The 15,529-nt window shown below is 42.4% G+C and overlaps 1 protein-coding gene across 1 annotated transcript in view; it reads left to right on the top strand.

Annotated features, from left to right (window-relative positions):
* LOC141166589 (immunoglobulin superfamily DCC subclass member 4-like) overlaps positions 1-15,529 on the top strand; it is a 117,140-nt gene that overhangs the window by 60,758 nt on the left and 40,853 nt on the right. Inside the window, exons 3-5 of the mRNA XM_073653420.1 lie at positions 1,829-1,970; positions 9,913-10,046; positions 14,079-14,213. Of these exons, the coding sequence (XP_073509521.1) occupies positions 1,829-1,970; positions 9,913-10,046; positions 14,079-14,213 (411 nt within the window). The remainder of the gene's footprint in view (positions 1-1,828; positions 1,971-9,912; positions 10,047-14,078; positions 14,214-15,529) is intronic.

Genomic DNA, 15,529 nt, shown 5'->3' with positions numbered 1-15,529 from the left:
AAATATATCTCATACCCTACCTTTCCGCTGGTGGGACGGCTTGTATACTTTTTTTGATCAAAAATAGTTCACTAAGTACCCTATATTTATTATGCAACTTTGCTTTACATTTATATATAATTATGGTAGGGTATGAGATATATTTTTGTCTTGCTTCTTTTTTGCTAGTGTGAACATGCCTCTGTTTCTTGTATGTCTGCCATCTTAGACCTCAGTTCACATTGTCTGGTTTTTTGACTTGTTTGCATTCTGTGCAATTTAAGGGTGTGGCATGCCCTTTGTTGAGCTGATTGGTATATATGTAGCTTACCACGGGCCTAGGTGGTCTGGAGTTGGGACCCGGTCCTATTTGTCTACCCTTTTATATGCATTACTTCAACTTTGATATACAGTAAGGTTTTTAATATAGGCAGTATAGGTACCGTCCCAATTTAGGGTCACCTTGCCGCTGGTGGGACGGCTTGTATACTTTTTTTGATCAAAAATAGTTCACTAAGTACCCTATATTTATTATGCAACTTTGCTTTACATTTATATATAATTATGGTAGGGTATGAGATATATTTTTGTCTTGCTTCTTTTTTGCTAGTGTGAACATGCCTCTGTTTCTTGTATGTCTGCCATCTTAGACCTCAGTTCACATTGTCTGGTTTTTTGACTTGTTTGCATTCTGTGCAATTTAAGGGTGTGGCATGCCCTTTGTTGAGCTGATTGGTATATATGTAGCTTACCACGGGCCTAGGTGGTCTGGAGTTGGGACCCGGTCCTATTTGTCTACCCTTTTATATGCATTACTTCAACTTTGATATACAGTAAGGTTTTTAATATAGGCAGTATAGGTACCGTCCCAATTTAGGGTCACCTTGCCGCTGGTGGGACGGCTTGTATACTTTTTTTGATCAAAAATAGTTCACTAAGTACCCTATATTTATTATGCAACTTTGCTTTACATTTATATATAATTATGGTAGGGTATGAGATATATTTTTGTCTTGCTTCTTTTTTGCTAGTGTGAACATGCCTCTGTTTCTTGTATGTCTGCCATCTTAGACCTCAGTTCACATTGTCTGGTTTTTTGACTTGTTTGCATTCTGTGCAATTTAAGGGTGTGGCATGCCCTTTGTTGAGCTGATTGGTATATATGTAGCTTACCACGGGCCTAGGTGGTCTGGAGTTGGGACCCGGTCCTATTTGTCTACCCTTTTATATGCATTACTTCAACTTTGATATACAGTAAGGTTTTTAATATAGGCAGTATAGGTACCGTCCCAATTTAGGGTCACCTTGCCGCTGGTGGGACGGCTTGTATACTTTTTTTGATCAAAAATAGTTCACTAAGTACCCTATATTTATTATGCAACTTTGCTTTACATTTATATATAATTATGGTAGGGTATGAGATATATTTTTGTCTTGCTTCATTTTTGCTAGTGTGAACATGCCTCTGTTTCTTGTATGTCTGCCATCTTAGACCTCAGTTCACATTGTCTGGTTTCTTAAATAAATCAGTAGACAAATGAAAATATACCAGTGATCCCAGTAAAATCTAAATAATCACATGAAGATATAAGTCCTGGAGTTGCCTTCTTCAGAAGTTATAAATGTATGCCAACCTTCTTCCTTGACAGCCCCTAAGTCTGTCTGTTACCCCCCAACCTGTGTGTCACCCAAGTCAGAGCTGTCGGCCACACCGTCATTCCCAGAAACAGATAGAATTGACGGACTCCAATTTATTACCTGAGGAGTTTTTTTTAGATATTTGATGATATTTTTAAGCCTCACATGCCATAATACATACATTTAGTTGTATTATTCTGTGTCTATGAAGGGCTGCCTCCTTTCCACCTGCACCCTGAACCTCAGGATGTGTTAGAGAACAGTCTGGCAAGATTTGAGTGTGGCATCAACGGGTCCCCAACACCGCAAATCACGTGGCAAAAAGACCGGGTTCCTATACCTTCTAGCAACAGGTAAGTAATCAGTATTAATACTTGCCAATGATGGAAATCAATGGGGAAAAAACTGATTAATAGTAGTATGTTCTTCTAAAAGTATTCTCATCTACCATATCAATTACATTAATATACTCATATGTCACAAAACAATGGCCACTTCCCAATGATAATATAACCACAACAAAAGATAGCGCTTAGAAGGACAGCCTTATGAGCGCTATGTTTTGTTGTGGTTATCATATCAATTACATGTCACATTCCAGAACATTGATGTTTCACTACTGTATTCAGATCACATTTTTTATGGGAAGCACAATTAAAGAGGTTGACCATTGATGACCTATCCTCATGATAGGTCATCAATGTGTGATTGGTTGGGGTCTGATACCCGGCGCCCCCACCGATCAGCTGTTTTCTGTGAATAGGAGGTGGATGTGCAGTACCCAGCCACTATCAGAAGACGGAGCAGCTATACAATTGAACACTGGCGGCCGCCACCACCGAGGGCAGCTCATCAGCCGAGTGTCGGATGCCGACCAATCAGACATTGATGACCTATCCTAAGGATAGTCATCAATGATAAAGTAGTGGACAACCTCTTTAATTTTTGGAGAGGTGGCACAGTTTATGACGGGAGATTTGGTACAATGTATATTTCTGTATGTAGGGCATAGATATAGTGGGTTACAGAAGGAGTAACCATGAGTGGGCCTTGGTGGCTGGAGATAGGATTATCCAGTATTATACATGGCACATGGTCCATTATCTAGGAACATGTTCCAAATTTTGCCTTGGGGCTTGGAAGTTTAAAAGGCTTGCCCACTACTTTTATATTGATGACCTACTCCTAGAATAGGTGATCAAAATAACATTTGCACCTCCGCCGATCAGCTGGTATAAACTCTGATGGCGGCTGTATGTAAACCGTGTTCAGAGCAGAAAGGCTCAGCTCATCTCCATATAGTGGCCCCTGCTAAGTCCTGAAGATCAGCTGCTATTGAAGAGAATAAGAGCTGATCTCCAGCACCCGGCAGCCGCAACTATACATTGTATGGAGCTGAGCTGTTCCAGCTTTGTACACAGTTTACTTCTGGTCTCTGCTGCAGCTCATAACAGCTGATCGGTGGCAGTGCTGGGTGTCGAACCTTCATCGGGCTGATGCTGACTATCTAAAGAGTATAAAAGAAGTGGACAGCCCCTTTAAAGTTATTCCTAATGCTGATGATGGATTGATGAATGAATGGAAAAAACAATTGCAGTATTCCTTAGGCTACAGTGATGGTTCACATTATTTTTCAGCTGTGACTTGATAGAAGACAGTATTTTGCAGTAAGCGTGGCACATTGTCTTGTTACAATGGACTGCCAGATACTCTGAATGGATGGCATAATTAATTATAGTGACCGTGGTACATAGTGTAACTGTTAGGATGTCAGGTGAAGAAGGGTTGTAGACTGCATTATAGGGACAGATCTGCTTGTTCTACCTGATGGTACAGTGGGTAAGGATACAGGGTGCATATGACTATAAAGTGGTGTATGTAATATACTGTAATGATGGTGCAGCATGTGATATGGGAAGGACTGTGCATTGTAGCTCTGAAAATGTAGTGCAGTGTATAAAACAAAAATGGTAAATGCTGAAAGAATAGTGTAGTCCTGGAAGGACTATATCACTTTGGAGGGAGAGTACAGTATAAAACTTGGGGGTAGCGTAATCAATGATGTAAAAGCACTGTGCACTGAATATCTTTGGATCGTGCAGTGTAGATCAATGGAAGAACTGTGCAGTTTGTGCAGCACCGAGGACTGTGCAGTGTGTGCAGCACCGAGGACTGTGCAAGGTGTTTAGCACCGAGAACTGCAGCACGAGAACTGTGCAGTGTCTGCAGCACCAAGGATTGTGCAGTGTGTGAAGCACCGAGGACTATGCAATGTTTGCAGCACCGAGGACTGTGCAGCTTTTGCAGCACCGAGGACTGTGCAGCGTTTGCAGCACCGGGGACTGTGCAGCGTGTGCAGCACCGAGAACTGTGCAGCGTGTGCCGCACCGAGGACTGTGCAGCGTGTGCCGCACCGAGGACTGTGCAGCGTGTGCCGCACCGAGGACTGTGCAGCGTGTGCAGCACCGAGGACTGTGCAGCATTTGCAGCACCGAGAACTGTTTAGTGTGTGCAGTACTGTTGACTGTGTAAGGTGTGCAGCATCAAGAACTGTGCAGCACCGGTCTTTGCAGTGTGTGCAGCACCGAGGGCTGTGCAGTGTGTGCAGCAAAGAGAACTGTGCAATGTGTGCATCACCGAGGACTGTGAAGCACCGAGGACTGTGCAGCACCGAGAACAGTGTAGCACTGAGGACTGTGCAGCGTGTGCAGCACTGAGGACTGTGCAGTGTGTGCAGCACCGAGGATTATGCAGTGTATGCAGCACCGAGGACTGTGCAAGGTGTTCAGCACCGAGAACTGCAGCACAAGAACTGTGCAGTGTGTGCAGCACCGAGGATTCTGCAGTGTGTGAAGCACCGATGACTATGCAATGTGTGCAGCACCGGGGACTGTGCAGCGTTTGCAGCACCGAGGACTGTGCAGCGTTTGCAGCACCGGGGACTGTGCAGCGTTTGCAGCACCGAGAACTGTGCAGCGTGCGCAGCACCGAGGACTGTGCAGCGTGTGCAGCACTGATGACTGTGCAGCGTTTGCAGCACCGAGGACCGTGCAGCGTTTGCAGCACCGAGGACTGTGCTGCTTTTGCAGCACCGAGGACTGTGCAGCGTGTGCAGCACCGAGGACTGTGCCGCACCGAGGACTGTGCTGCGTGTGCCGCACCGAGGACTGTGCAGCGTGTGCCGCACCGAGGACTGTGCAGCATTTGCAGCACCGAGAACTGTGCAGCATTTGCAGCACCGAGAACTGTTTAGTGTGTGCAGTACTGTTGACTGTGTAAGGTGTGCAGCATCAAGAACTGTGCAGCACCGGTCTTTGCAGTGTGTGCAGCACCGAGGGCTGTGCAGTGTGTGCAGCAAAGAGAACTGTGCAATGTGTGCATCACCGAGGACTGTGCAGCACCGAGGACAGTGTAGCACTGAGGACTGTGCAGCGTGTGCAGCACTGAGGACTGTGCAGCGTGTGCAGCACCGAGGACTGTGCAGTGCTTATTACTGGACTGTGCTTGTGTGAAGACACGGAGTCTTCCGTGGGTGTAATACCACTCAGACAACACAGGGTGAGGGTAAAACAATGTGGCAATACTTTATTGAACCACAAAGCAGACAATAAACACATAGAACAGTCCCAGCAAATACCCAAGATGGTACAGATTACACAGTCTCACCCTTCCGCTGGCCGGCCTGAGATAGAATAGCTGCGACTTTGGGACTTCCAGGGCCAACTACCTCAACCTGTGGCCCCCCGCTTCTGGCGGGCCCCTACAGAGAGAAGGTAGCGGCAAGCTTAGGAAGCTCGCAGTCCATCGAGGTAGAAGGCCAGGAGACCCGAGGGTCCCACCATGGCTTCTCCAAGAGTTTCCATGGGGCCAGATGACCGGCTGGTCCCAATGTGGCTTCTCCGAATGTCTCCATGGGTTCCAGGCGACCAGAGAGTCCCACCTGGCAACCACAAACTACATAATCATGGGGCCAGGTGACTTCATCGTTCCAACCTGGTCTCCCTAAATGTATCCATCGGCTCTCTGATGGTCAGTGGAGCAGATCCGTATCTTTCCAGTCAGGGCCATATATCCATAGGCTGGAATAATATAAAATCCAAATCTGTGTCTCTTTGGGTAAAGCCATGTTACCAAGCTAGCTGATTGTCTGAGAGAGTCTGTGTGATCTTTTGCTTCTCCTTTTAAAGTCTCTTTCCAATTTCTGTTTCAAGTCTCACTGCTACAGAAGCACATGTCCCTTAAAATAGTTACAGTCATCCTTCAAGTACACATTCACAGGTAAGAGGTTAGGGAGGGCATTACTCACAGGGCTCAGGTATCATTATTTGAGCTAATATTTTTACTTATTTGGAATAGGAGGGGGCTCTTTAAATCAACATCATTGTTTCAGAATCAAAGAGGTGACAACATTCAGGGTTATCCAAATACTGGTAAGACCTTCCTCAGTCACAGAAGTACACATACATTTACAAGTCAACACAAAGATAATAGTGTATTTCTCTTGGATTAACAAATCTAAACGTCTGGTTGATTAAGATTATAAGCTGTATCGTCACAGCTTGTATAATGGGTGTGTTTTGGGCTGTGTGTGGCTGGAAGGATTATGCCATTGTTCTGAAAGGTCTGTGTTCTCTATATCATCATAACCATAGTACGGTGAATAATATGGAAAGAGTCTTTTCTAGGCAGCACATCGGGTATACCTTCCAGGGCTCTTCAGTGTTTATTATAAGACGTACTTGCTGTTTCTAGAGGTGGATAGATTTTCCTGGAATGCTAGAAGGACCGTGCAATGTGCATTACTGGGGGCCGGTGTAGTACTAAGGATAGAAATGTGCATCGTGTGGTTCTATGTATCGTACTGTAGGGGTTTGCAGTATGCACAAGGTGAGGAGCGTGCAGACCCCTGGGAGAACCCGGTCATCTCTTACTGGAAGGGTTTTGCACATTACATCACTAGAAGGATGATGCTGTGTCCTCTGTTGTGTAATGTGCATTCATCGAGCTGTCTGCTGTGTGCATAAGATCTCATTCATATCTCCATTTACTTCTCCAACCCATAACTAACCCATTTTCATCATTCTTCTGGATCAGCTCTTCATCAGGGTTTAGTCCGTTTTTAACGTCTTATATGCAAAAAAATCTGATGGAAACAGTAAAAAGTTGACAGCACTAGGATGTATCCAGGATTCCTTCGGTCTGCTGAGTTATTCACGCACCTATAAACTTGAATGGATGAATTTGATAAAAAAATGGACATCTCTGTTTTTTATTTGTAGACACTTGGTCCACAAAAGACTCAGACATGTGAACAGCGCCATAAATAAAAGACTATGGCTACATGGTGACTTTGGTCACAACGCCTGTTGCGGGGCCAAAGATTTCTGGGTTTTGCTTGTACTTAGAAGCTCAATACAAGTGATTGGTATCACATTGCAAGCCCAAGGGTACTACGACCACAAAAGTCGGAAAAAAGCCCAATGTGCCTGGACGTTTTGCGACTTGTCTGTCGTGGTCGCTGTACCCTCGGGGTCTCAATGTGATCCCAATCACTTACAGTGGCATGTAAAAGTTTGGGCACCCCTGGTCAAAATTACTGTTATTGTGAACAGTTAAGCAAGTTTTAGATTAAGTGATCTCTAAAAGGCCTAAAATGAAATATGACACATTTCCTTTGTATTTTAGGCAAAAATATATTTATATTGTCATTTTTTACATTTTATAAATTACAAAAAGGTAAATCGGCCAATGCAAAAGTTTGGGCACCCTTGCAGATTTATGTGCTCAGATATCTTTGACCAAGGTTCCAGACCTTAATTAGCCTTTTAGGGTTATGACTTCATCACTATCAATATCATCGTTAGGAAAGGCCAGGTGATGCAAAAAACACAGCCTCCTCTAACCTTGTGCCAAAGAACAGAAGCCACAGAAGCCATAGGTTCCTCTAAGCAGCTGCCTAGCACTCTGAAAATGAAAATGGTGGAGGCCCTCAAAGCAGGAGAAGGCTATAAGAAGATAGCAAAGCGTTTTCAAGTTGCCCTTTCCTCAGTTCTAAATGTAATTTAGAAATGGCAGCTCACAGGAACAGTGGAGGTCAAGATAACTTCTTGAAGACCAGGAAAAATGTCAGTGAGAGCTGCTCGTAGGATTACTAGAGAGGCAAATCATAACCTCCGCTTGACTGCAAAAGACCTTCAGAAAGATTTAGCAGACTCTGGAGTTGTGGTACATTGTTCTACTGTTCAGAGACACCTGCACAAATATGGCCTTGATGGAAGAGTTATCAGAAGAGAACCTCTCCTGCTTCCTCACAATAAAATTGAGCATAAGAAGTTTGCAAAAGAACATCGAAACAAGCCTGATACATTTTGGAAACAAGTCTTGTGGACCAATGAGATTAAAATAGAACTCTTTGGCCACAATGATCAAAGGTATGTGTGGAGAAAAAAGGGCACAGAATTTCAGGAAAGAACATCTATCCAACCATTAAGCATGGGGGTGGATCAATAATTCTTTTGGGTTGTGTTGCAACCAATGGCACGGGGAACATTTCACGGGTAGAGGGAACAATGGATTCAATGAAATTTCCACAAGTTCTTGATGCAAACATAGCACCATCTGTAAAAAGCTGAAGTTTTACAAATGGATAATGATCCTAAACACACGTCAAAATCCACAATAGACTACCTCAAAAGGCGCAACCTGAAGGTTTTACAATGGCCCTCACAGTCCTCTGATCTAAACAGCACTGAAAATCTGTGGCTCAACCTCAAAATAGCAGTGTATGCAAGGCGACCCAGTAATCTCACAGAACTGGAAGAATTTTCCAAGGAAGAATGGATGAAAATCCCTCAAACAAAAATTGAAAGACTCTTGGCTGGCTACAAAAAGCGTTTACAAGCTGTGATACTTGCAAAAGGGGGTGCTACTAGGTACTAACCATGCAGGGTGCCCAAACTTTTGCTTCGGCCCATTTTCCTTTTTGTAATTTATAAAATGTAAAAGATAGAAATATACATATATTTTTTGCCTACAATACACAGGAAATGTGTCATCTTTAACTTCAGGCCTTTTAGAGATCATTTTATTTTCAACTTGCTTAACTGTTCACAATAACAGTAATTTTGACCAGGGGTGCCCAAACTTTTACATGCCACTGTATAGTGCGCTACAATGTAGAAGCGCGTCAGGTGTGGCATTTAACCATTTTTAATGATTTTTTAATAAAGTAATGTTTTTTTATTACCTGGATGGTTCATGCTGAATAAAAATCCCCTCCCCCCTCCTACTCCTTACATATTTTTTATTCTACATATTATTTAATTCTAGGGCACTTTGGTATATGTTACATTAGCGCTTCCCTTTTATTGGTGCCTTCTTCCGATTGCTGTAATTCAGGAGTTGGATAAGAGCCTGAGCATGGCTGCCAAAATTCTCTTAGTTATATATGGAGGGAATGGGGCACTGGATGAGTGTAGCAGACCTTCAGCCCCTAATAAAATAGTATGGAATTAAACTATCTGAGGAGCGGGGATGGTGCAGAATGCTTGACCGGAGGGGTGTACATTACTTGAAGAGGTGTATAATGTATTACCGCTTGGATGGCATGTATTACTATTGGACGACTGGCACAGTATATTACCGGCGATTGTCATAATGCTTTCCTGGAAGGATGGCACAATGCTCGTTTGGAATGATGACACATTGTATTACTGGCTTGATGACTTGCACGTTGGCACAGTTAATTATCAGCTGGATAGCCAAGCGAATTACTGTAAGCGTGGCTTGTCCCTAATTGTTTTGATGTTGCAGTCTTTTGGGCTGATTCATTATTGCATTTGCGCCTTTTTTGGCAAATTTTTCATCTGGGTCTAATTCTTCTTTTATTTTGCACCATTTTATATGTGTTCAAACGCTGTGTGATTTTTCTTTTTAATGATCCCCAAATGCCATTGTGTACAGAGTTGATTGTTTTCCAATGTTTTCTCTTGATTTGTCTTTTGCGACATTTTGAAAAATCGCAAAATGTATTACAAATGTACTTTAGTCCCCCCCAAAGACATTTTAAGGACACCAGAGTGTTTTGGGGCAGTTTTGCAAAAAAAAAATGGTCACAAAAAATGGTTACAGACGAAAGTAAAGACCATTTTGACACAACATTCATGAACCACGTGCACCATTATGAAGAATTTGGCATAAATAGTATGAGCTGGAATTAAGCTAGAAGTTCTCCACATATGGAGGGCATCCCTGATTCTGGAGACCTCTGCTCAGAAGTTCTGTGTTATATTTCAGGATCATCATCCTTCCTTCTGGTGTACTGCAGATCATTGGCGTCCAGCAGGAAGATGAGGGGTTATATCGCTGCGTGGCTGCCAACTCACTGACCATTAGATATAGCAACGAAGCTCAACTTTCTGTACAAAAAGGTAATTTCATGCTTCTTTTACTACTGTAAGAAAAATTCAGAGTTGTGTGCATTTTGAAATATCTGGGAAATAATTGTTAAAGACTTAAAGGGATGTTCACTGATGACCATGATTAGGAAAATGAAGTGACAACCATGTTCTAGCAAGCGTCACGTCCCTCTGGGGGTCAGACACGTATAGATTAAACATACTGGCCTATCCTAAGTATACACGACCAGTGTTTAAAGGAGTTGTCCACTGCTTGGACAACCCCTGTCTAAATTCGTATAATTGCCCCAGTAAAATAATAACACTTATACTCACCTCCGGTGGCGGCGCTGTTCCAGAGATGTCGGCACTGACTCTCCCGGGTATTGTGTGACATAACAATGTGAGAGAATGTGAGAGAGCAGCAGCAGCTCTCACTTTCTCCAGATGTATGTATTTTGACTGAAGGGGGGGGGAGTGAAACAGCCGCTGATTGGCCGCTGTGATTGCGTGACATAACAATGTCATGCGATCCCCAGGAGAGCTATTGCCAACGCTGCTGGAACAGCGCCGCCACTGGAGCTGAGTACAAGTGTTATTATTTTACTAGGGGCAAACATAGGGATTGAGAAGGGGCTGTCCCAGTAGGGGACAACCCCTTAAAGTCCTACTGAACGTCTTAAATTTATTCCAATAACTGAACACACACAGTATATACAGTATGCAGAATTACACATATACAGTGGGTACGGAAAGTATTCAGACCCCTTTAAATTTTTCACTCTTTGTTTCATTGCAGCCATTTGGTAAATTCTAAAAAGTTCATTTTTTTTCTCATTAAAGTACTCTCTGCACCCCATCTTGACTGAAAAAAAACAGAAATGTAGAAATTTTTGCAAATTTATTAAAAAAGAAAAACTGAAATATCACATGGTCATAAGTATTCAGACCCTTTGCTCAGTATTGAGTAGAAGCACCCTTTTGCTCTAGTACAGCCATGAGTCTTCTTGGGAAAGATGCAACAACTTTTCACACCTGGATTTGGGGATCCTCTGCCATTCTTCCTTGCAGATCCTCTTCAGTTCCATCAGGTTGGATGGTGAACGTTGGTGGACAGCCATTTTCAGGTCTCTCCAGAGATGCTCAATTGGGTTTAGGTCAGGGCTCTGGCTGGGCCAGTTAAGAATGATCACAGAGTTGTTCTGAAGCCACTCCTTTGTTATTTTAGCTGTGTGCTTAGGGTCATTGTCTTGTTGGAAGGTGAACCTTCGGCCAAGTCTGAGGTCCAGAGCACTCTGGAAGAGGTTTTCATCCAGGATATCTCTGTACTTGGCTGCATTCATGTTTCCTTCAATTGCAACCAGTCGTCCTGTCCCTGCAGCTGAAAAACACCCCCATAGCATGATGCTGCCACCACCATGTTTCACTGTTGGGATTGTATTGGGCAGGTGATGAGCAGTGTCAGGTTTTCTCCACACATACCGCTTAGAATTATCACCAAAAAGTTTTATCTTCGTCTCATCAGACCAGAGAATCTTATTTCTCATAGTCTGGGAGTCCTTCATGTGTTTTTGAGCAAACTCTATGCGGGCTTTCATTTGTCTTGCACTGAGGAGAGGCTTCTGTCGGGCCACTCTGCCATAAAGGCCCGACTGGTGGAGGGCTGCAGTGATAGTTGACTTTGTGGAACGTTCTCCCATCTCCCTACTGCATCTCTGGAGCTCAGCCACAGTGATCTTGGGGTTCTTCTTTACCTCTGTCACCAAGGCTCTTCTCCCACGATTGCTCAGTTTGGCTGGACGGCCAGGTCTATGAAGACTTCGAGTGGTCCCAAACTTCTTCCATTTAAGGATTATGGAGGTCACTGTGCTCTTAGAAACCTTGAGTAATGCAGAAATTCTTTTGTAACCTTGGCCAGATCTGTGCCTTGCCACAATTCTGTCTCTGAGCTCCTTGGGCAGTTCCTTTGAGCTCGTGATTCTCATTTGGTCTGACATGCACTGTGAGCTGTAAGGTCTTATATAGACAGGTGTGTGCCTTTCCAAATCAAGCCCTATCAGTTTAATTAAACACAGCTGGACTCCAATGAAGGAGTAGAACCATCTCAAGGAGGATCTCAAGGAAATGGACAGCATGTGACTTAAATATGAGTGTCTGAGCAAAGGGTGAATATTTATGACCATGTGATATTTCAGTTTTTCTATTTAATAAATTTGCAAAAATGTCTACATTTCTGTGTTTTTTTTCAGTCAAGATGGGGTACAGAGTGCACTTTAATGAGAAATTTTTTTTAGAATTTTTTAGAATTTACCAAATGGCTGCAATGACACAAAGAGTGAAAAATTTAAAGGGGTCTGAATACTTTCCGTACCCACTGTACTACACTGTATCTACTTTTACTTAGGTTGCCTACCAATCAGTTGAATTCTTATTTGATGACATAATTTGACCAGGTTGAGTTACAAGCAAAGAAGTAGTCACTGATTATTTTTTCTGCTATACAGTAGTCTGCCTTTACATGCAACACAACCCGTTTTTAAGACCCAGGCAACATAAGGCATGAGAAGATGGTTACTTCAGGATAAAAGCATGCTCTGAGGAAGTGAAAATGGGAATAAAATACTTGTGTTCTAATTTTGTACATAATTGGCTTTATATATGGTTTCCAATTTTATGATTGTAAAGCTTAAATGGGTTTCCACCAGATTCACAAGTTATTCACCATCCATAGCATAGACAGTAATTTACTGATCAATTGGGGTTCAACCACTGGGACCCTTAACGATCCTGAGAATGGGACTACTGGAAACTCCATTCAGCTCCATTCAAGATTTGCTTCCGGAGTCCAATTGTCAGGATTGCTGGATTTCCCAGCAGTTCTCAGCAAGTTATCCCCTATCCCAAGGATTAATATAAGATAGGCGATAATTTACAATTTTGGGAAAACTTCTTTAATCCCTATTTAAAGAGAACCTGTGAGCATGATTTTGTAATGTAATGTAAAGTCATGGCTGTAATACCGATTGCATTGATACCTTTGGTGAAGAAATCCGCTTTGTGGTTCTTGATTAATCAAGATTGGAAGTTTCCTGCTAATTAGATTTCGGTGCACAGGGGCCGGACTGTACACGTGGTCATCTCCTCCCTGTCTGTCTGTGATCCCTTGGCTCCTCCGGTCTGTCAATGACTGGCCTCCTCGGATTGAAATCTCAGCTGTGACCGGTTATTCAAAGACCAGAGGCAGGCAGCGAGGCTGAGGAATTACAGAGAGGGAGGAGAAGACCCAGTGCACAGTCCGGCCCCTGTGCACCGAAAGCTTATTAGCAGGAAACTTCAAATGCTGATTAAAGAAGAACCACAAAGAGGATTTGTTCACCAGACGTATCAATGTAATCAGTATTACAGCCATGTCTTTACTTTACATTACAAAATCATGCTGATAGTTTATCTTTCAATGAAAAGTTATCCAACTTTCTAAACCAGTAGATGACTAGTCCTGCTCCCAGCTGAGAAGTTGATATAATTATATCCAGTGATCTAAATAGCCGCATTCCAGACGGATACATTGTAGAAAACTGGCCCTGAGATTTGTACAGCTGTCCAGGATTATTTGTATTACACATATACACATTACATGACATATACACTGCTCTACTCTTGGAAATAACTTCCGGAGACAGTCTTAAACAAAAGTCTATTGGAGTAAATTCATTATGAAGCAGTTTGGGTTCTCCTAAAGTCATACAATGAAGTCTATGCATGTTATGAGCAGGTGTAAATTTGTCCTGCTTTTGATATAATTTTCTTCATTTATTAATACATTTGTGAAAATTTGTTCTGGCTATACCCCTGCTACTTAAGCCATGCACTTTTATTGTCACTTTTGAAAAGTGACCAGAAGGGCAAAAATCAAAATTGTAGAGCAAAATTGCTGATGCAAAATTTGCTATTTTTTGTGCTAGAAAACTGTTTTATAGACTCTCCATTGTTGGATTGCACATGTGAGGGTATGAATTTGTGCATAATTTTGGATAACCCCCTTATTTTGCTTACTGCCTTGTCTAGATTGGAAACCATTACCTGATGAGCTTACAATTGTCAGAGCCCCGCAGAACCTGACGGTGGCAGTGGGTCAGAGTGCAGTAATGGAGTGTATAGCTGAAGGGGATGTGACACCGGTCATCTCCTGGTCTCGTCAAGGTAAGCATTGATCTTTAGACAGAAACACTACATTTTTAACTCTTTCACTGACCGGAGTTTCTCGACTTGCACCAGTGGTAGCTGAGAAAATTTTCAACATTCTGACATGTACCAATAATTCCTGAACTATCTCTTTACATGCTGTAATACCTCTATGCCAAGGATGTAAAAAAATACTAAAAAGCGCAATAGGGTCTCATCTGGGTATTAAGGTTGGAGATTTAGTTGACAGCTGCTCACCTGCAACGTCCACAGATTTGTATATAATAGAAAGCCAGAGTAAGTGAACGTCAAGTGCGCTGCTGTTTCAGGAACTAATCATAGAACAAATTGGTTAAAGGTGGTTTATTCGTCAACACATTTCAGAGTCAAATCCCACTCCTTCCTCAGACTTTCAAAAAAATGCTCACCTCTGCTCTTTCCCCCGCTGCTCCAGTCTCTTCATGGTGTCTTTAGATCTTCTGCACATCTCGGTACAGCGGGTGCGTTGTAATGATGTCAGCTCGCATGCTGCGCTGAGACGTCAGACGTAGAGGGGGAATGATGAGAGAGGGAGCATCACCCCCTGAGGAAGCAAGAGGGATTGAGTGAAATGCGCATGGGGGCGCAATTGGTGGTCACTTTGCATAATGCACCCTATCATGGGTAAGATTGTGTCTATTACCTACATGTGTATTACGTCTATATATTATTATTGTGATTTTCTATTTAGGAGACTTAATGTCTTTGTTACTTGTAATATGCACTTGCACTGTTACTTATGATCTGATTTGTCATCTTTAATGTCCTTTCTTTATGGCTATTTTAATATGGATAATAAAATAGAAAATATATTTAGCTTTAAAGACCCCCTTTGTTTTTTTTGTTGAAATATTGATTTGAAGTTGCTAATGATGACTTTATGAATATCAGAAAAGCTTTTTGTATAATCTAAGATGTGCCTAGCTCCTGATTCTATGCTTTGTGGGTTGATTATTTATAATGTATACATTTCTTTGCAGTGGCACTCTGTATAGGAAAATTCTGTCTGCTGCGCTTTCCTATACAGTAAATCAAACTGTATGCAGACATATACCTGCCAGACGGAGGCTGAAAGAACATACTTTTGGCCTCCATCTGGTGGATCGGGACCTTTGGCAACATTACAGTATACAGTACAGACCAAAAGTTTGGACACACCTTCTCATTTAAAGATTTTTCTGTATTTTCATGACTATGAAAATTGTACATTCACATTGAAGGCATCAAAACTATGAATTAACACATGTGGAATTATATACTTAACAAAAAAGTGTGAAACAACTGAAAATATGTCT

This window comes from Phyllobates terribilis, unplaced genomic scaffold, assembly GCF_046119375.1.
Source record: "Phyllobates terribilis strain yellow unplaced genomic scaffold, ASM4611937v1 Scaffold_11__3_contigs__length_659146591, whole genome shotgun sequence".
NCBI classification, from domain to species: domain Eukaryota; kingdom Metazoa; phylum Chordata; class Amphibia; order Anura; family Dendrobatidae; genus Phyllobates; species Phyllobates terribilis.
Note: the sequence above shows the minus strand (reverse complement) of the source record. Positions and strands in the feature narration are given on the sequence as shown.